The sequence below is a fragment of the Vicia villosa genome, linkage group LG2, assembly GCF_029867415.1.
Source record: "Vicia villosa cultivar HV-30 ecotype Madison, WI linkage group LG2, Vvil1.0, whole genome shotgun sequence".
NCBI classification, from domain to species: Eukaryota; Viridiplantae; Streptophyta; class Magnoliopsida; order Fabales; family Fabaceae; genus Vicia; species Vicia villosa.
In genome coordinates this window covers 209,070,593-209,091,672 of record NC_081181.1, presented here as the reverse complement: position 1 = coordinate 209,091,672, position 21,080 = coordinate 209,070,593, and the positions used below count along the sequence as shown (strand labels likewise).

Sequence of the window (21,080 nt, the reverse complement as noted above, 5' to 3'; positions counted from 1 at the left end):
AAGCATCAGAAGAACATGAGATCAGAAGCACTGAAGATCAGAAGATGGTATCACGCTCAGAAGCACTTCAAGGTCAGAAGATCAGAAGATGCTATGCACCAAGCTGTTTGACTCTGATGATATTCAAACGTCGTATTCACAAACATCAGATCAGAAGGAAGTACAGGTGGCAGTCTACGCTGACTGACAAAAGGAACGTTAAAGCTACTAAAGGCTACGTCAGTAGACACAGCGTGAACAAGGCTCGAGGTAGTTGACAAAAGCGTATAACATTAAATGCAATGCTGTACGGAACACGCAAAGCATTAAATGCATTCAACGGTCATCTTCTCAACGCCTATAAATATGAAGTTCTGATGAGAAGCAAGGTTAACGATTCTGCACCAAAACATCTCATATCAAACTTGCTGAAACGCTGTTCAAATCAAAACTCAGAATCTTCATCTTCATCAAAGCTCACTACATTGCTGTTGTAATATCTTAGTGAGATTAAGCTTAAACGTTAAGAGAAATATCACAGTTGTGATTATCGCTTTTAAGAAGCATTTGTAAACTCTTGAATAGATTACATTAAGTTGTAAGGAACTAGAGTGATCGTGTGATCAGTATACTCTAGGAAGTCTTAGCAGTTGGCTGAGCAGTTTGTAACTAGAGTGATCAGGTTGATCAGAATACTCTAGGGAAGTCTTAGGAGTGAACTAAGCCTAGAGTGATCGTGTTGATCAGTAGACTCTAGAAAAGTCTTAGAGGGTATCTAAGCAGTTGTTCCTGGAGTGATCAGTGTGTGATCAGAAGACTCTGGAAGACTTAGTTGCGGACTAAGTGGAAAACCATTGTAATCCGTGCGATTAGTGGATTAAATCCTCAGTTGAGGTAAATCATCTCTGCGGGGGTGGACTGGAGTAGCTTCGTTAACAGCGAACCAGGATAAAAATAATTGTGCAATTTATTTTTATCGTCCAAGATTTAAAGTCACACTTATTCAATCCCCCCCCTTTCTAAGTTTTTTTCTATCCTTCAGATACTGTTAACGGGAGAACGGATGGCACAGACATAGATGACTCATGCTCTAGGGACTGGTTTAGTACCGAAGCTGAACTTTGATCTTGGTTAACATGAATAATACTATGTACAGCAGGGTCTTGTGATGGAATTAGAGGACAAGTAGACGACGAGTTAATTATGGATTGATATGGGAATGAATTTTCCACAAAATTGACATGTCTGGATACATATATTCTTTTTGACAATGGTTCAAGACAATAGTATGCATGTTGTGACATGGAATATCCTAGGAATATGCAAGGTTTAGACTTGGTTTGGAGCTTATTTTGCATATATGGTTTTAGCCATGGGCCTAACTCAGCCCTACAAAACCGGCTTGTAGGGTGACGATTGCCCCCACGTATAAGGACATGTTCATGCCATATATTGTCCGATGTGGGACTCTTAACACACCCCCTCACACCCAGGACTAGACAACTGGAGCATGGAAATAAATGGCGGGTGGCCCGATAGCGGAAACCATAGAAGGTGGCCCACCGGATCTTAAACGAGACTCTGATACCATGAAGAGAATGATTTTCCAATAATTATTCTAGTCATAAATGCTGACTATTTATAGATACAAAAGATACATTATGGTATAACTAATTCCTATTCTTAAGGGAGCTCTTATGCCGATTCCTAACATCACAGCATGAGGGATTCAAACTATAGCAAGTCATATGCATACTAATAGAAAGGGTGGTTACACCTAAATTATAGGAACAGTTTATACTTATCTGTTATTACGTTCTATATTATTTGTCGCAATTAACTATTTCACACAGATTAAGAACATTAATAAATGAAAGAGAGAAAATAGTGATTTTACTAAATTATCCTAATTAACTATTTGTGTATTCAAATTAACATTAATATTAAGTGAAAAATAATAAATTAAGAATAATAATTAGAGGGTATAGTTAAAAGATTAAATATAAAATTGCATTGGTAATTTAAAGTGACAAGTATTTTAAGATTTTTTTTAAATGTGACACTTATTTTGAGACGGAGGGTCCTACCAATATCGATATTGTCAGTTGAGTTAAACCAACAAAAACGGAGGGAGTCCTGACATATTTAAATGATTCTTCCAAATTTATGAGTTCATTTGAGAATTACATAGTCTATTATTTTATTATCCTGTTGTAATAAGGTAAATAATAATCAATGTTAGATAGTTCATTCGCTGCAAAATGGTTTTTTTTAAAATGTTTCATATATTTATAATATCAAACTTTTGTTAATAATCCCTCTAAATTTTGATTTTTGGTTCCAACATGGAAGGCCACTATTTATTGATAAAAAAAAGCAACAACAGTATAAGGAAGGTCGTAATAGCTAACAAACTAACTAACATGTGCCAAGGAAAGTGCATCTGGTTCATTACAATTTGCAATGAACAGAAGCAAAATACTAGGAGACAATAATTTACTAAATTGTCAAAGAAGAAACTATGAACTGATATTGTCTAACAGTGAAATTAACATCTATATGTTACAACCGAAAATCCGGAATCAATGCTATAGCCACCAAACATGCTTGACCTTTTAAAATTATTCAAGCATTTCTAACTACATAATGACTACCCAATTGGCTTTTGCTTCTGAGGATTACTTAGCTTCTCAGCTCCACTTGTCAATAATGGTTTCACTATAGTCAATCCAATTCTGTACCCAAAGTTTGAAATTTGAAGTTCCAATTAAAGCTCAATTCAAAATCAATGAAAGTTGCACAGTTGCAATTATTATTAGATACAGAGAGCTTCAAGATAAGGGCACATGAGTTATATGCGTTTGCTTTACAAAAAGCTGCCATTAAGTCATAGAGAAAAATCACCAACAAAAATAGATCAATATAAATCAGTTTTTTAAAACGGCAAAACCAATATATATATAGTTCTAATCTTGCCAATTGCATCAATTTGATAAAATTGTTACAAAAAAAACACAAAAAAATTGGAGATATTATTATTTCATCACTTCAATTTTAATTGACATTTTAATTTTCATCTATAAAGATATTAGATAAACAAACCTTTATTCTTTTTAGTGTATTCAGTATTATAATTTCCTTCATAAATAAAATAAATAAATGGTTCACCAAAATCTAGCTTGTATCCAAAAAAATGAACAATTTAACAAAAGGAATCATTTTATTTTAGTTGGCATTCTAACTTTTATCCATAAAAAATATATAATTAAATAAAATTGATTCTTTTTTATTTAATTGATATTTTTAAAGGAAAAGTAGAAATAAATACAGACATGAACAAGTAATTAGTAAATTAAGCTTAATAGATGAACAAGTAATTAGTAAATTAAGAGTATTTGCCAACATCATCATATTAAAAGAAATTGTGAAAAAACGCACAAATTATGTGCTTTTATTTTTAACGTTATCTTCTTGAATTATACCTTTTGTCCTTTTTGGGAAGAGTTGGCGCAAAAATCTTTCATGATTGTGAAAAGGGTGTGTAATAATCGATATTAACTATGTGCACTATGATATGGCCAAAATCTTCCTCTCTAGTTCCGTCTGCTGGCCAGGCCTACCCCCATTTTCTGTTGTTTCCTCAAAATCCAAAATACAATTGTAAATTTATCTTAAAAAAAATTTACACTTTTAATGGTAAAAGGTATGTTAGATGGCTGTTCGTTTCAGCTTAGAATTTTCTGCCAATTTGAAAGCAAGATTTCAGCTCACTAGGAGAAAACAATACACAACTAATTTAACATAGTAAGAATTCCTCAAGTCAATCAAGTTTGGTTGATTGTCTCTCTGTGATAAAATTTGTATCTCTCTCAATTATTGATAACTTTCTAATGCCGAGAAACGTGACCAAAAATACTTCGAGGGTTACAAGGTTCCACATTAAATTCCAAGCTTCCATTTATTTCAAATTATAACAAAATCACTTTATAAAGTTTTATATTTTATTAACCATATCGAGGCACAAGATGGCCAAACACTACCAATGGTCTTATAATTACAGGAATGAACAAAATCATCCTTTCAATAGTTTCACTTCTTCTGACAGTAATACTAACAGAACATATAAACTCACACTCCACATTCTTCAAAAAATGACTTGCAATTCATGCATGTGTTGCACATACAAAAGCTCTATAGAGAATTGATATTGCTTTCATCAACATTACAGTAACATCGATCCCAAACCTCAGCAATTGTGCTGTTTATCTCATTTACTTTCAATACTCAGAAATTGAAGAAATTATAAAAGCCAAGACAAACCACCAAGCATAACACTTCAAACAAGATAAGTACCTATTCATTTCCACATATTTAATCACTGCAAATACTAGGCACATGACAGCGCAAGATTATCGCCTATAAGAGTTAATTTCTCAAACATCTCCCACTACTATCCACAATCCTCCAACCCGCACAACCACTCTAACCAGTGAGGTTTATATCACTTAATCCTTCACTGCTACATCAAGCCAAAAGAGCTAGTGAAATTTAAACAACGCTGTGATATTAAGTATCCAAATCCTTTAATCTTTGAGGACAACCAGATCATAATTTTTACATCCTCAAACATCCTTTGGATGCCCAAATTTAATTGATCAAAACCGATTGTGTTTTTAGTCTTCCATAAACCCGCACAACCACTGTAACCAATGAGGTTTATATCACTTAATCCTTCACTGCTACATCAAGCCAAAAGAGCTAGTGAAATTTAAACACCACTGTGATATTAAGTATCCAAATCCTTTAATCTCTGAGAACAACCAAATCATAATTTTTACATCCTCAAACATCCTTTGGATGCCCAAATCTAGTTGATCAAAACCGATTATGTTTTTAGTCTTACATAACACCCAAGTACATGCATACCACTATTTGTTCACTCTTATAAGGGCTGAACATTGGACAAATTGGACCAATTTCAAAACTAAAAATATAATCCATGATTTGACCAAGTATAATAAGGCACATTTTGTTTTGTTTAGATCCACTATGTTATGGACTAACATTGACCCACATTAGAGTTTTGATCGTATTTATGAAAAAAAGATATATACAAACACTCGAGCTTCTAAATTTTAGCACAGCAGGTAAAGACAAGAAAAACAACAGTGCAGTTATTGGAATCTTATCTCTTTATATAATAGAATAAAATGTCAACTACAGTCTACAAATAAAAGACAATCCTTACTTTCACTGCAAAAACCACATAGATTACAGATATGTTTTTGAATACTTCCTAAAACGGCCGCTGGAACCCTCCTAAACTAAATAGAGAATGAAGGAAAGCTGATTCACTAATAACAGGGATATTCGAAAATGTACCAAGAAGAGCACACCTGATGGAATGCATGGTTAGAAGAATATATGCCAACGCCACACCAGCCCAGTAATACATCCCAAGCGTTCCCTTGAAGTGTATGAGCGGCAAGAAATTGCTTGCAACCCATATTATCTGCAGAGCAATTTCTAGTAGCATTCCCGCCATTACATGGAATCTGAAGATAACGGGAAAGTCCCTATTTTTTACCACTAGCACAATAGCCAAATAGCAGTATAATATAGGGAACCAGGTTGGCAATCGATTGACAGCTCCTGGGATATAAAAGATCAGATTTTCAAAGAACTTATATTTATCAAGTAAAGGCTCTATGTAATACCCAGTTGCAGACATCTGCAATGCTATTAGATAGGGTATACAGGATAAAGTCCTCCACCACCATTCTGGCTTCTCAGCATTTGCAGGGATTCGAAAGCCAGACCAATGGTATATATATGCTTGTGGACGGGTGCTAGAACTGCCTCTTCGAGATATAGGAACACCGAGTAAGAGATGACCACGGTTATCAGTAGATAGTAAAGATGGAACAGGTGTGAGTCGCGTAGCTGATCTTTCTGAAATAGATAAAAAAATTGTTTCATTTTAAGATAGCATAGTGTGTATATGAAGAAATAGTTGTGATTATTTAAATAAAAGAAGTTACTTAAGTGACGCAAACCTTAGCCAAAACCCAAATCTTATAGTTTAGGGGTTAAAAAAATTAAGATGTTATGCTTGGTTTAACTTTTGGAAGAGAAAAATGCAATTCTAGAGGTGCAAAAATTGATTCTGCCTCCAAAATTGATTCTACTTAAAACTAAAATTTGGAGCTTGAGTGAATTTATACGATTTTTAAGTTGAAATTTACGGTTCAACTCACTTGTACATAAATTTATCCAAACATAAATCACTTTCCCTTCAAGTTGTTTTTAGCCACAATCAATTTTGCATAATCAATTCATTCAAAATCAATTCTTGTCAACGCTGAACCAAACACACGCGCTAAATTTCAGACTCCTGTTTCATTATTCTTAAAGCAACATCTAAAATTTCACTAAATCATTAAAATCATATTAATACAACTACCTAAAACCTAAAAATCACTAATAAATAATCCATATAGAACAGAATTGTTGGGAAACATGATGCATACTTACCCAGAGAACTGCCTGCAAGAGCTTTGATGGCAAAATTCCTTTTCTTGTAGAATGTAACTCGTCTTTCCGGGATCAAATCTTTATTCCTAATTAAAAACCAAACAAATAAATTGAGTTTTAAAGTACAAAAATAAGTAAACAAGAATTAGGGTTTTGGGAAAGGGAGGTTTTGAGGAAACCCCAATATAGATAACTTAAAAATTATATTGAAATTAAACTTTGAAAAGTTTTCAAAAACTTTATAAATCATCAAAATTCAATCTATATTGCTATAATTCCTTAAATATTAGAAACATATTAATCACAATTGAATTGATAAGAGATAACAACAATTTTCATATTTTATCCCTAAAATCGTTATATACTGAATCAAAAAAAAAAGATTCAAATGATAAATAGTAAAAACAAAATTGAATCAAATTTGAGTAGGGTTAGAAACATTGATCGTAACGATACAAAATACTCGAACACGTAATCACAGTTGCGAAACACGAATTTATCGAAAATGAAAACGGAAAAGGGAAAAGATGATTACGAGAGAGAAGGGAGACGGAGAAGAGAAACGTTGGTTGTTGTGGCTGCAGCGGCGGCGGTGAATTGACCTGCCATCGTCTTCTTTCTACCCTCTTCTCGACTCTTCCGTTACCCACCTTTTTATTATTCTCGTTTTTATTTTTTATTAAATTTTTCTTGAATTTTGAGGAGTACTATTTCAGAAACGTTGCCTTATCTGTGAAGGATCTCGAATTTCGAGGACACTTACCGGAGGCGGTGTCATACTTAAACCAAATTTCGTTTTATTCAAAACATTTTCTTTTTTCTTTTTTACCAAATATTTCCTCTATGTTGTTATAAATATTTTTCAAAACAATTACTTAATAAAATACTTTTAGCAAATCTCTTATCTCACTCATAGAGCTGTCAAAATAGGCTCGCCCCATCGGACCGATCCATAAGTTCAACAATTTAGTCGGACCGGGTCGCAAAATAATTTAAAAAACACGACTCTATCATTTGGACCAGCCCATCGGGCTATGTTTTTCAAGGGGTGGGTTGGGTTGGCTTCGGGTTGTCTCATTAAAAAAAGATTTTGATAAATTTTAAGGAAAAAAGATTGAGATGAGATATGATTGCATAAATATGTTTTCAAGTGATTTGGGCCCGTTTGTTTTGGCTTTTTTTTAAAATGATTTTTATAGTGTTACCAAATTTTGTGAAAAAATTTTTTACAAAGAAACTTTTTATAAAAGCTTCAAATAAAAAATTTTGTTTGAATAGTTATTCTTAAAATGTGATTTTAGGTATTTCATCTATTTATGGAAAAAAAATTTAGCTATCAAAATTTCAAAAAATCACTTAATTTTGAAGCTATTTCAAATAGATTTCAATAAAAATCATTTTTGAAATACAACTTTTTGAAAAAATTATGATTTTGACTAAATTATGGTCTTCAATTATGTATGTTTATGTTATAGGATTTCAAATTAAGTGTTTCATTTTGAAAAAAACGAATATAAAAAAACTTGTAATATTTTAAAAAATGGTTTTAGAAAATCTATTTTAAAAAATACAAAGAAAAAATCCATTTTTTTAAAGCTAAAACAAACTGGCCCAAAGTAAAGTTAAAGATGATGAATATATATTTTCAAGATGACGTGATCAAGAAAATAGTTGTGAGATGAAGCGAAAATTTGATAAGTATTGGTTATAATATTAAGTTACTTTGTACTTTTACATGGACGTTTTTATGGTATTCATATATATATTTATGGATAAATATTTTAAACATCACTTATATACGTTTATGATGACTCTCTATTTATATTATGTTGCATCTATCCATTACATCATTTTTATAAAATTAAAACTATAATATTGAAATACGGGCTAAAGGGACCTCAATGGTGCCTCATTGGTGCTATAGGGACCTTTAATTCACCTTGAACCACCCTGAATTGATTTGCTCGAACCCTCTTGCTTGAGCTCCAAGTGAGAATGGAAGATGAATATTCTGCACTTACAGATGAGTTGTGACCATCTGGATAGCTTCACTATACCCTAAGGAACATGTTGATATGCTCCAATTGCTTTAACACCTCCTGAATTGTTCTACACGACTCCAATTGCTTAAGCACCAAGTTGGAAGTGAAGATGGTGATTCTCCACTTTCAGAAGTGTTCCAAGTGCTTGGATCACTTCTAATGAACCTATATGATGTGTTGGAAAGCTTACTTTCAAAGGAAGAGCTCTGGTTTGAAGAATTTGATTCTTCTTGCCAAAGAACCTATGAAAACCATAAGCAAGAGGGAGAGAAGGAGAAAGCAAGAATTAGAGTTGCTTTGGTATGTTCAATATTGAGGAGAGCACTTCTATTTATAGGCAAAATGATCTGAGTATTGAGGGAGTGAAGTAAGCTTAGCAAGGTCACTCTTGGAGTAGCTTAGGAATGAAGAAATGTGAAATATCCAAATGCAATTATGGATTTTTTGATACCACTCCCTAGCCCTCGGTTTTGCTTGATCTTAGGGGACAATTCTGATGCAGAAATGAGCTCCAATTGGTTGGGAAGAGATTCCTTTGGTGATTCACCACTTGACCATAAATTTCCCAAATAGCAATCATTACATAATCACATGTTCTTGTTTTTGGGAATATTCTTCGATCCTTATGCAATGATGAAAATGAATATATGGAATCTCTACTGATGTATTATGTGTCATGTAGCATCAATTGGTAGAGGCATTTGCACAAAATTAGCAATAGGTAAAAACTTGGTCATGGCTTAAACAACTTCAAATGCCCAACTTTGAACATGCATAACTTTTTGCTCAAAATGAATTTGGAGATGGTTGAGCACAATTTGGAAAGCTCTTGGCATATACTTCAATCCATTAGTTTTATGTTTCTTCAAAAGCATTTGGGAAGTTTGTGAAAATTGGCCCTGAAGTTGGAAGAAAACTAGGGTTTTCACCATTTTTAATTTTGTAGCAACTTTGAAGCTCCATATCTTTTCAATGGTTGATCTTTTGCAAAATCAAGAGTTTTGACAAAGTTGTTCCTTGGACCAAAATGTACAACTTTGATGTTGGAAGTTTTCTTCAGTTTGTACTTGAAATTTTGAGATATTCCCTCTCAAATTTTGAAGAAAACCCTTGAAAAACACTAAGAAAAATTTCTAAGTATGAAAAATCAAACTTTGACTTTTTAATCCCTAATTGATTTTCTTGATTTTTCTTGGTCAAATGACTTTATTAATCATATATTGATGATTTTGATCTTCAAAAGTCCATGGTTGACCACAAATCCAAAAAGTCAACGGTAATCATGCACAGTTGACTTTTTCCAAATGAAGTGCAATCTTGGATTTTTGTGATGAATCAAGCCCTCCTCCTCAAATGAGTGAATTGAATGGATTATATTGAAGTATTAGAGGTCTTTGAATCATGGTTTAAGTGGTGGAGCTATATCCTGACTAAAAGTCAAATGTCTAGAAGAATTAGGTCAAAAACCCTAATTGTGGACTAGATGAAATTGATGACTGTAGATCTTGAATTGAAGTACAAATTCAATTGGATATTGATATAGGGATTATTTGAAGATGATGGGGTCTTTGGGATCATGTCTTGAAGCTCTGCAAGTATTCCCAAATGTGAGCCCTGACTTTAGTCCCTGATAGGCTCAAAATCCTAGTTTAGTGACCTGGGTAGATCTGAGGTCTGATGCCTGGGGATTGGAGATCATAGGTGGATGGATGAAACATCTTGGTCCCTATGATTGTGTTTGAGTATCATGTTGACCATTGATTGATCCTTTGCCTGAATTTCATAGACTGGAAACCCTAATAGAATACCTAGTGAATAGGTGATTGCTCTGGGTATCCATATTGCTCTGACTGGGAGATGTGAAATGTCAGATGATGTGACATCTTAGGGGGGGTCAAAATTAGGGTATGACAGCATGGTATGGATCATGTTTCTGCTGTGCATTTCTAGGTCTCCTTTTTGAGGTTGAAATGACCTGGTTTTCTTGGGCCCATACCTCTACGGAATCTTCTGGATGCTTTGCATGTGTGGGAGATCTGAGGAGGATATATTTTGTGATGCAAGGTTGGGCACATTAACCCATGATTATGAACTCTTTATAATGAATCATGAATAGATTATAAATCAAATGCAAACACAATTCACCCATACCATCAATCATCGGAGAACTCTAGGAAAAACATTTTCAAATGAAGAACAAGTTGTAAAAATTCTTAGATGCATAAACTGTAGTTGGCAATTCAAAGTCACTACGATTTCTGAATCTAAAAATTTAGCGACTGCGAACAAAGGCACTCTCTTTGAAAAATTGCAGGAACACGAGATAGAACTAATAAGAATCGCTGATGACGAAGAAGATGACAAGAAAAAGAAGAAAAGTATCGCATTAAAAGTCACAAGTATTAAAGATATAGAGGAAGATGATAAAGAGTGTCAAAGTAAAATAAATGAGTTCATAAAATTCATGTTTTGTAAACTCAAAGAATTCCTAAAACATGGAAAAGAAATTTCAATGCTCAAGAAGCAAATTGAAGAAAGTTTCTCATTCATTCTTACATGTCATCAATGAAGAGAGAAATGACACATAAGACCAAACTACCCCCAATACCTGAGAAGAAACCAAAATTAAATAAAGTTATCGAAGTCCCGAAAGAGAGCATTCATATCCTAGAAAACCAATTATATGAAATCTTCAGATGATGAACAAGACAATCTCCGTCTCACAAAAAACCATTAAGACGATAAGGTAATCTTTCACTTTTATTATAAAAATTTATTCAATATTTGTAAGAAGCAAATAAAAGAAACGAGTAAATTAGAACAAATCATCTTTACATAAAAAGGAAATATCTCTTCCCTTTAGCTGAAAAAGAAAAACCTGTTGGAAGAAATAGAAAATCTCAGAGAGATAGATAGATAGATAGATAGATAGATAGAGATAGAGAGAGAGAGAGAGAGAGAGAGAGAATATGATCTAATTCAAAACTCTTCCTCATTTCATAAAGTCCTAGACGAATCTATCAATTTTGATCAATGTAACTTTTTGGAAAATAAAATTGATGATCTTCAAAATATACTTGATAAATTCAGTAAAGAAAAAATAACTCGAGTCTTCTATTAGGTAACTAAAGAGCATCTTACAATAGTGTTGGTCTTGGTTATGAATCCAAAAATAGTTGTAAAAGCTTTAGCAATATTTGCAATGCCAAACAAACATCTAAGTGCAAAAAGCTAAAATACAATTACTTTAATAAAGACGGATATGTAGCTATGTTCGATTTCATAAAAAAAGAGTCAGGAAAACAAAGAAGGACATCTTCCTTCATACTTTTATAAAGAGCATTGTGAACGTAAAAATAGAAAAATGTCTTCTAATAATATTAAATGACCCAAAAAGATATGGGTACCAAAAATTGAAAAATCAAGTTGTGATACAGATGGTGATACTGATATTTACTCTTGAAATGACACAACTAAAGAAATAAATATGTTCTGTTGTTCCACTTCTACAAGGGAAGAAATCTCTTCACCTAATAACAACTTGAAAAAATCATTGAATCTTTGATTTTTGGTAAGATCCGCAATCTTACCCTTTGAATATTCTATTTGATTAAAAGCATTATTGCACAAGTTACTCAGTATTAAGTAAGTTTTGTAATAAAGGTAATAGAGTATGATTAATCCATCTATACGTATGGTCTATAAAAATTTAATGTAAAATCCTTTTTTAACTTCTTGTCGAAAGGACCATTACTATGGAAGAACTTATACAAGTTATCTTTGGTTAACTAACTCCTAGTAGGTAGAAATAGAGGTTGTTAACTTTGCAGGAATTTCTTAAAAGAACATCCTTGAAAGATGGAAATAAAGGGAGATAAAAATATCAAAGACAAAGAGGAAGTCCAAAGTCCGAATAGAGAAATTCAAGTTAAAGAATTCAACTAAAGAAAGTCTATCTTAAGAATGGAGGATCATTAAGAACCATTTCATTCATAATATTAATGGAGATATTTTTAAGAGAATTGCGTCTCAAAACTCCCTTAGCAAGGTATGTAACCATAAGACTTTTGTTTCACAAATTGAGGCAAAAAATTAATGAAATTATCATTAAAGAATATTTGTCTCTTACTATGCAAGAAAGCAGTGGTTAAGCCAGAAAAAATCTAAAGTTTGGACTATAAAGACCAAAAAATGTTTAACGGTTAAAAAATTAAAATAGAAGCTCCACAAAATGATGGATCGATTTTTTCCTAATTTATCCTTTGCCAAAAAATTCATTTTCATACATAATTTCAGAAAGATTCATTTTTATACATTATCAAATCTATTGGAATATACTAGAACGCATGCACAGAGAATGTGATTATGTGTGGGTATTTGTAAGAGTAACGATAACTATGAGACTAGGACGTCTATTAGACTTGAAAACACATCAGTATCTAAATTAAGAAAGACAGTGATCATAAAAAGAGCATGTTGAAACAAAGAAGCAGACGAAAATGAAAATGTTGATCGTAAATTGAGACTTTGAGCAACTGAACCAACCAACCAACCAAGGGGACCCCATGACCTATAGTAGCTGCAACTATAGCCTGTACACAGAAACAAATATTGTATTAACTAACCAGTTCATATCAAATGTATGTAAGAAAATTATAGTAATTTTCTGTATGCACTAAGGACATATTTTTGGGTTAAATGAGCTTGAATGTCATTTAAACTTAACCTCCATATTTGTATAACACAACTGCTAAATAAGTGTTGGGCTGATGCAGGGTTATTATTTAGAATCAAGTATTGATGCAGAGATGTGTTAACGAACCATCTGCCAAGCATTGATCAGGCCTTTGCTCAGGCCTTGATCAGGCAAACCGCACTGTATGGTCATCGTGCACACAAAAAATGTTAATTAATTTATCGTGTCATGGCCTTTCATTGGTTTCATCACTATCATTAGTGAATTGTTTTCTTTTAAAATGTTTTCTTTCAACTCATTTTAACATCGAGGTTCCTTTTATGATTTATTTTAAAATTATATTAGAAAGTTATGTGTTATATCACACATAAATCTATTAGTTAGTAGTTTATAAAATACATAAATATTTTTTTTAAAACAGCAAAAGTATATTTCCAATACCCAAAGGCATGAGACATGCTAATATTCCATTCAGCATAATAGAAAGGATATCATGCCTAAAATGCAGCCACAGACCAGCTGACCAGTACACATACCTCAACCATAAAAGACCACATCACAGAATTAAATCACAAGAATTAGAAATAAAAAATTGAAGGTTCACATCTAATATGAAATAACACCAAAACAGACTTGCTGCAATAGGCTAGGCAATTCAGAATTTGTTGGAAGATCAGAGAATCTGATATACCCGTGCCCCGCTGCCGACACCGAAACGCATAACCATAAAGCTCCAACCACTAAACACCCTACCATAGGTACTAACCATACGTACTACTGACTCCAAGCAGATATAATGCTGCCACACAAGCTCTAGAAAGAACACTCCAAGCAGATATAATGCTGCTACACAAGCTCTAGAAAGAACACCGGCACTGATGCAGAACAGCTAACTCAACTGATTCGCAATAAAAAACCTAAATATGTATTACAGTACTTTAAAATAAAATGTTTACTTAAAGAAAAAATTTATTAGAAGCCGAACGAGTGTTGCTCATATTCTATGGGTGTTAGGTGTCTGTCATGCTAGGTAGCATTCAGTACGAGGAATTTGTATAATCATTGCAACAACCCTAAACTATTTAAACTTAAAAACTACTATGAAATCGATGTTGGGCTGTTATTTAACTCCATTCTCGTGGTTACTAAAGATGAAGCTGATAGACAACACCAAATCTATGAGTTTATTCAGACTCTTAGCCAATTAATTAATAATGGAGAAGAGTATAGTTAAAAACTCAATATAGTATAACTAAACCTGATTGAAAAGTAGAACTAAAAACAGAAAACCTCAGTTAAATCTTTATGTCATTGGAAATATGGCAACACCAAGTAGGTTCACCCTGCAAACAGGATCTTGGGTTAACCATAACCTCAGACAAGTTGGATTGTCAAAAAAACATCATCGGTAGCAAATACAAAATCAAAGAAATACCTAAAACAAAATAAAAGCCTCATAGAAATCCATTGTCATATGAATGTCCCTTCACCAAGTAGGTTCTCCCTGTAAACAGAGGCTTGGATCCAAAACACCTCATACAGTTCGGATATTATATAATCATAGGCCAGTATAAATAATCACATGCACAATAGTATATAATACACTAACATAATTCAACAATAACAAGATAAGAAATAATTTAGATAACATACAAAGGCTCAGAATAGATTACAGCTCTATCAATCACGATTTTTCAGAAGCAGAACTGGCATAAGCTGTTTCAATTGTCATCACAGCCAAATATAAGAAAAATCAAAACCTAACTTCGTATAAAAAAATTCAAATTCAAATTTGGCTCATATTAAGAAATTCAACCATTAATTCCGATTACTTCATAGTGAAAACTCAGAAGCGCGGATAATATATAATCACAGCCAAATCTAATTAAAATCTAAAAGACGTATAAAAAATGTGGCGAATTTTTTTAGAGGCAAAAACATTGAATGGTTAAAGCACCACGTGAAAACCGCCAACAATTCAATTTGTGCCTCTATGACTAGCTTTGATTTTCATGGCGAATTAACGAAAACAAGCTAAAGGTGTAGTGAGGCAAATTCAACAAACAAAAAAGAAAGTCAAATTAATATTTAGCCATTACTTTGACACAGATCGGCCGTCAAAATTAGGGAGAACTGCAACACGAACGGCGGCGATCTAGCACGTCCATCGGGGATTTAGAATCATAAAAATTATCAGAGAAGCCCCGGAGGCATCGTGCTGAGATGAGAAATTAACGAAAAATAACCTTAATGTGCGAGTTTTGGGATGAGATGAAATTGCAGATCTAGATCAGCCACTGCCGAACCCTTATGATGGAATGATTATCATTGGGAAGGTGATGCTGGTTGTTATAGAGCAGAGTCAAAACCCTAAAACCCGAACTTCGTGAGCCGGGTTAAAAATGCTTTGCAAAAACATTACGGAGCCTTTACCAATTACCACAAAATTAGCGTTTTTCTTTGACCGACCAAAAATAAAATGTTTTTTGTTTAGAAAAAAAGAGTGAGAGGTATGTATTCTTCTAACAAATCACTTGTATTTGTTTAATTTTTTTTTTTAAATAGTTTTGTGAATAGAGTTTACTCTTTAAAGATCAACAAGTGAAATGTCACAAGTTTGAACATTCAATTTGCACGTGATGTCTCTGCATAACTATTAACTGAGCTAACTTAACAAAACATATTGTTTATCTACTATCTATTCATTAATAATAGATTGACCAAATTGTCTAAATTACTCTTTCACCAAAATTTATTTGCACTAATAAAAGGTCATTTTTGTAACTAACAAATTAAGTATTCACTCTTTCAACTTTATTGAATGGATGCCCCAAGTGTTAGCTTTTCATTGGTCCAAATTAAATAACATTTTCCTTACAACTTTATTGCATGAATGATGACATCACATGTAAGCCATGGATGATGGAAGTCATATTTAAATTTCTTTTACATTTCATTTTCCCACACTTTCTTACTTTCATTTTAATTTTTCTTAATTTATTTATTGTCACAAAAAATATTAATAATCTATTTTTAAATTTTAATCTTACTAAAAATTTTAAATTTCTTTCGCATTTCATTTTTCCATACTTTCATTTTAATTTTTCAACATTTATCTATTATCGCAAAAAATATTAATAATCGATCATTTAATTATTATTCCCAAAAATATTTAATTATTTCACGGGCCACTATCAACTCAATATTTAATTTTTTTTAATCGATCATTACACATTTTCTCTATCTTAATTAAAATTTCAATTTTCTCTCACATTTTTTCACACTTTCTTACTTTCATTTTAATTTTTTTCTCTATTTATTTATTTATTATCTCACGGGTCACTATCAACATAATGTCTATTTTATTTTAATCAATCATTGTATTTATTTGAGAGATAATATCTTTATTTTTATTTTTTTTCTCCATCTCACGATTTTTTATCATTATTTAATACAATTAAATTTCCATGATTATTGTTTATTTTACATTTGTTTTTAAATATATTTTATATCGCATCAAATTATTTTTTTATTTCACGGGTCATTATCAACATAGTAGCTATTTTATTTTAATCAACAATTACTATTAATTGAGAGATAATTTTTATTTTTAAATGTTAATATTTCATTTTTATTATCTCCATCTTATAGTATTTTTTCTATGATTATTTAATATAATTGAATTTATATGATCATTTTTCATTTATAATTAAACCATAGTGATCTATATCATTTTCTTTTAATTGTTGTTGGACCGTCAATTATTAAATTACCTGACCCAATTTTGCTATTGTGTTCTTAACCTATCTTAAACATTTTTTTGTGGATCATTGTTTTCTATATAATTATTGTTAAATTTACAATTAAGTAAATTATTTTATATTTTTCATTTATATTTAAAATTTTACATTTGCATTTGTTAAAATTTTATTTTTTCTCCAACTCACATGTCCTTTTTTATATGGTTCTTTATTACACACAAAATTAGCACATGAATAAGATAATAATGTTTAATCTTAAGGTCCAATTTCAATACAATGCCTATTTTATTTTAAACAATAATGACTTTTATTTGAAAACTAAATTATTTATTTTCAAATTTCAAAACGATTCCTATGGATATTAGGTTTTCAAAGAATTGGGAGTATAACAGAGCAATCAATAAAACTCTAACTCTATTCAAATAAAACAATTCCTTTTAATTATGCATATTGCTTATAATTCCTTTTATTTATATTATTCATATCATTACAAACATACTACACCAGAAAAAAAATCACCCGTGCGGAAGCACGGGTCACGGGTCTCTGACTAGTATAGGTTAGAAATGCAACACTTGAGGAGAAATGAAATGGAGGGAGAAATGGCGTGAGAATGAGATATAAGGTGATGAATTGTTTATATAGGTTAAGTGGTTTGAAAGTTAGTTAGAGGATGGAGATTCTAAGCTGTTAGATCTTAGAGAGTTAGTTAAGGAACAAAGGGAGGAGATTGAAGCAGTTAGATTCAGTTGGTTTTTCTGTTATGGAGAGTTTGAGAGTGAGTTCTCAGTTAAGTAAGTTTTTGTTAGTTATGATTTATGTTAGGTTAGTTAAAAGGTCAGTGAGTGAAATGTTAGTTCTGTTATGATACTTGTTAGATGTTTAATAGTTAGTTTTCAGAAATTTGAATGTTAGTTTTTTGATCAATGGGTGGATAATTGTTTTTTTGCAGGTTAGAAGTTTGTTAAGTTGAACTCACTGGGTTTGCTTCAACTCAGTTTGTTATGAACAAGAAACTCAGTTAGTTGGAATGGAAAAGAGGAATTGTATTTCTATTTGAATAAGTTTCTGATTTTTTTCCTTTCCTTGTATTTTATGTATTTTTAAACCGAGGCATTGGCTGGAATGTTATGAGTAGTGAACTTTTGTATAATCATGATGAATGATGCTTTATATTTGAATATGAATGAGTTGTTTTAGGTTTGAGATTGCAATGTTTTGCAATTGTTTGTGTTGACTGTATGTATTCGTGGTTTGGTGCTTATACGAGATGCAGGTTTGCAGGTATTGCAAGGCATGTTGTGTATTGAATTTCCTCTGATTTCTGTCTGCAACTGTATTATATCCTCTTTGATTTTATGTTATGTTGGTGGTGCAGGGGAGGTTAATTGATCTGGTTTGACAGTTAAAAGATTAGAAGTTCGAGACTCGGTTATAACCGTTTTGAAGCTAGTATGTTATGGAGGAAGGTTAGTTTCGGATTGAAATGAAGTTTGTTAGTGAAGGTTGAGAGAAACGAAAGAAAATGGGGTTTGAATTGTGTTTTTTTAAAAAAATCTTTGATTCTTTTAAAATGGGTTTCAAAAGGTAGAGAGATAGCTCAGGGAAAGAAAGAAAATAACACTTTCAGTTATCCAGGTTCACCTTAGAAAAGGATAATCCTGTCCACCCGCCAAGGTGAATTCTACTTAGAAACAGACTTAATTCACTAATCTTAAAAGATTACAAACAACCTCTAAGAGTCTAGAAAGACACCTTAGCACTCTCAAGTATTATAACTAACAACCTAGTCACTTGAGGAATACAAATCTCAAAAGATTGACAAATGATATGTTTACATGATATTGCTTCTATAAAGCAGGTTGAAACATAAACAATTTAGCTCAAATCTTAACACAATCTATGAGCAACAGCTCTTGTGTTCTTCCAGATTCTTAGAAATTAGATTTCTCATAATTGAGTGTTTATTGCAGTTTCTCTAAGAAATTTCTTTCTCTCTTTTTCTCTTTGAAGTTTATTTGTTGAGTTTGAAAATATTGCTTTAGTAGTTTCTCGGATCGGCAGCTTCTTCAAATGAGAGTGTCTCAAATATATAATCCCTTGAAAAGATGACCGTTAAGAGAGGATAAGACAAAGCTTTCCTTGAAGTAACGAATCTAAAAAGTCTTGGGAATTGTGAGCACACAAACGGCAGAATCGTACAATACGTCATGCAAAAGTGGAAAAGGTGGTGTATTGTTATACCATGTTGCTTCTTTTGCAGGCATCTGATCATCCATCAATTATGATGTACTTCTTATCTGAAGTAGAGAGTGTAGTGAGAAGATCAAGTAACGCATATGTTCCAATAGAGAGTATCCTTCAGATACAGAAAATAGGTCTTCAGAGTCAAGAGCAACAACCTATCTGAACGACGCAATCTGATTTCTGAGCAGGAAGCAATAAGAGTTTATGAACTGAATTCTTATATCTGAATAGTCGCTTTGCTTCAGAACATTTGTAGATCTTTTTTCAGATGAGTTTCTGATTGTACATGTTTGGATGTTATTTTGATGTTGTATGTCATTGGAATCAAGTGTACTTTATGGAAATTTTTGGTTTCTCCCCTTGTGAATTTGTTGGTTTTGGAGAGTAAACTCATGGAGAGTATTGGAGCTTTGGCTAGAGTATGAAGATCAAAGGACAATTCGAGCCAAGAAGATGAAGCTTAAAGTTCAAGTTTATTTCATCAGAATCTTGAAGAAATTTGGTTCTTCTTGGTTTTAGACCTTAGGACTTAGAACTTTAGAACTTAAAAAACATGGCAAGTTTCTTGTAATTTGAATATATTTTCTTCATGTAAAGTGACTTGTAAAAGCAAACAAAAACAAACTTGTAATTTGCCAATATAAATGAATTTTTTCCATTTGATCTTGATTATGAATTTGAACTTCTAATTCTCTCATGACACTTTGCAATTCTTGAGAATTTTGACATGACAAAATTATTTGGACCAAGTGATCTTCTTGATCACAATTCTCCTGAAATTTCAACTTTCCAACCATTTTCTAATTTGAAACTTGCACTTGAAAAAACGTAGATGACATGATTTAGAACCATAAATTCTTTTGAATCTCCAAAAAAGTAAAACACTTTTCTTCTCTTGATAACTCAAATTAAGAAGAAAATTTTTCTCTTTTTTTGAATTCCTGATTACATAACACTTCTTGTGACTTTGAATATTTTGGTTAAAAGAGAAAGAGCACTCTGTCAACCAAACGTCAAGAGAATGCATAATTCACCTCCAATATTGAATGAAAACTAGGTCAAAACCAATGCAACAGTGTTCTTTCTTCTCCTTCAAACAACCCTCCAATCCATTGTGATTTGATTCATCATATAATACCAAAAAAAACCTTATCTTTGATTCACCACAAATACACTTGACTAATTATCACAATAGAATGCCCCAATCATCTAATACATGCAACCAAATGACCCATCTTCTATGATTAGTGGAATACTTTGATCAACACAACACCTTAGTCATGAGAAACCTTAATCCCCTCATACAAATAAACAAACACATGCTTTGAGCTTCAAATGCAGTATAAACTGAGGAATCCTTGAATCAAAACATGATGCTGGATGTGAATGATTTGAGGATGAATGTTTCAAAAAGAGATGGACATGAATTGTAACACCCATATATAAATACATGCATCAAATCATATAAGTATACATGAATCCAAGTATTTGGTACTGAAATACCAATAAGTTCCTAGACAACACATTATACATATTAATGCCCAAATACTAAGGTTCTACACAATGGCATAATACATACAAGATGTTCAAAATAAAAAGCTAAGAACTAGATCAAACAATGATCTCAAAAGAATTCCACAACGGAAGCTTCGCCATATCCAAAATAAGAACAAGGAATAAGGAAATCAAACTTCTTTCTCCTTACCCTTCGCGGAACCTGTAGTACCTGAAAACAATATATAATGGGGTGAGATATAAAATCCCAGTGAGTTCCCTATCCTATGGATCCTCTCGGCTTTACAAGGTTCTAGCCTATCACTC

At 32.2% G+C, this 21,080-nt stretch overlaps 1 protein-coding gene and 7 non-coding genes across 8 annotated transcripts; all 8 read right to left on the bottom strand.

Annotated features, from left to right (window-relative positions):
* Positions 1 to 5,153: 5,153 nt before the first annotated feature.
* Positions 5,154 to 7,248, bottom strand: LOC131653739 (protein TIC 20-IV, chloroplastic). Its single transcript, XM_058924011.1, has 3 exons — positions 7,049 to 7,248; positions 6,514 to 6,599; positions 5,154 to 5,931 (listed from the first exon to the last, which is right to left on the bottom strand). The coding sequence occupies exons 1-3, from the start codon at positions 7,120 to 7,122 to the stop codon at positions 5,276 to 5,278; spliced, it is 816 nt and encodes a 271-aa protein (XP_058779994.1). The 5' UTR covers positions 7,123 to 7,248; the 3' UTR covers positions 5,154 to 5,275.
* A 6,991-nt stretch (positions 7,249 to 14,239) lies between these two features.
* On the bottom strand, positions 14,240 to 14,323 carry LOC131654491 (small nucleolar RNA snoR8a). Its single transcript, XR_009299516.1, has one exon. It is a non-coding gene; the product is annotated as a small nucleolar RNA snoR8a (small nucleolar RNA).
* Positions 14,324 to 14,358: 35 nt separating this feature from the next.
* Positions 14,359 to 14,464, bottom strand: LOC131654480 (small nucleolar RNA snoR97). The gene has a single exon (XR_009299511.1). It is a non-coding gene; the product is annotated as a small nucleolar RNA snoR97 (small nucleolar RNA).
* A 75-nt stretch (positions 14,465 to 14,539) lies between these two features.
* LOC131654444 (small nucleolar RNA Z278) lies at positions 14,540 to 14,661 on the bottom strand. Its single transcript, XR_009299482.1, has one exon. It is a non-coding gene; the product is annotated as a small nucleolar RNA Z278 (small nucleolar RNA).
* Positions 14,662 to 14,702: 41 nt separating this feature from the next.
* Positions 14,703 to 14,817, bottom strand: LOC131654443 (small nucleolar RNA Z278). Its single transcript, XR_009299481.1, has one exon. It is a non-coding gene; the product is annotated as a small nucleolar RNA Z278 (small nucleolar RNA).
* An 86-nt stretch (positions 14,818 to 14,903) lies between these two features.
* LOC131654437 (small nucleolar RNA Z223) lies at positions 14,904 to 14,994 on the bottom strand. The gene has a single exon (XR_009299475.1). It is a non-coding gene; the product is annotated as a small nucleolar RNA Z223 (small nucleolar RNA).
* A 50-nt stretch (positions 14,995 to 15,044) lies between these two features.
* LOC131654493 (small nucleolar RNA U36a) lies at positions 15,045 to 15,129 on the bottom strand. Its single transcript, XR_009299518.1, has one exon. It is a non-coding gene; the product is annotated as a small nucleolar RNA U36a (small nucleolar RNA).
* A 206-nt stretch (positions 15,130 to 15,335) lies between these two features.
* On the bottom strand, positions 15,336 to 15,472 carry LOC131654509 (small nucleolar RNA snoR134). Its single transcript, XR_009299534.1, has one exon. It is a non-coding gene; the product is annotated as a small nucleolar RNA snoR134 (small nucleolar RNA).
* Between the last annotated feature and the right edge of the window lie 5,608 nt (positions 15,473 to 21,080).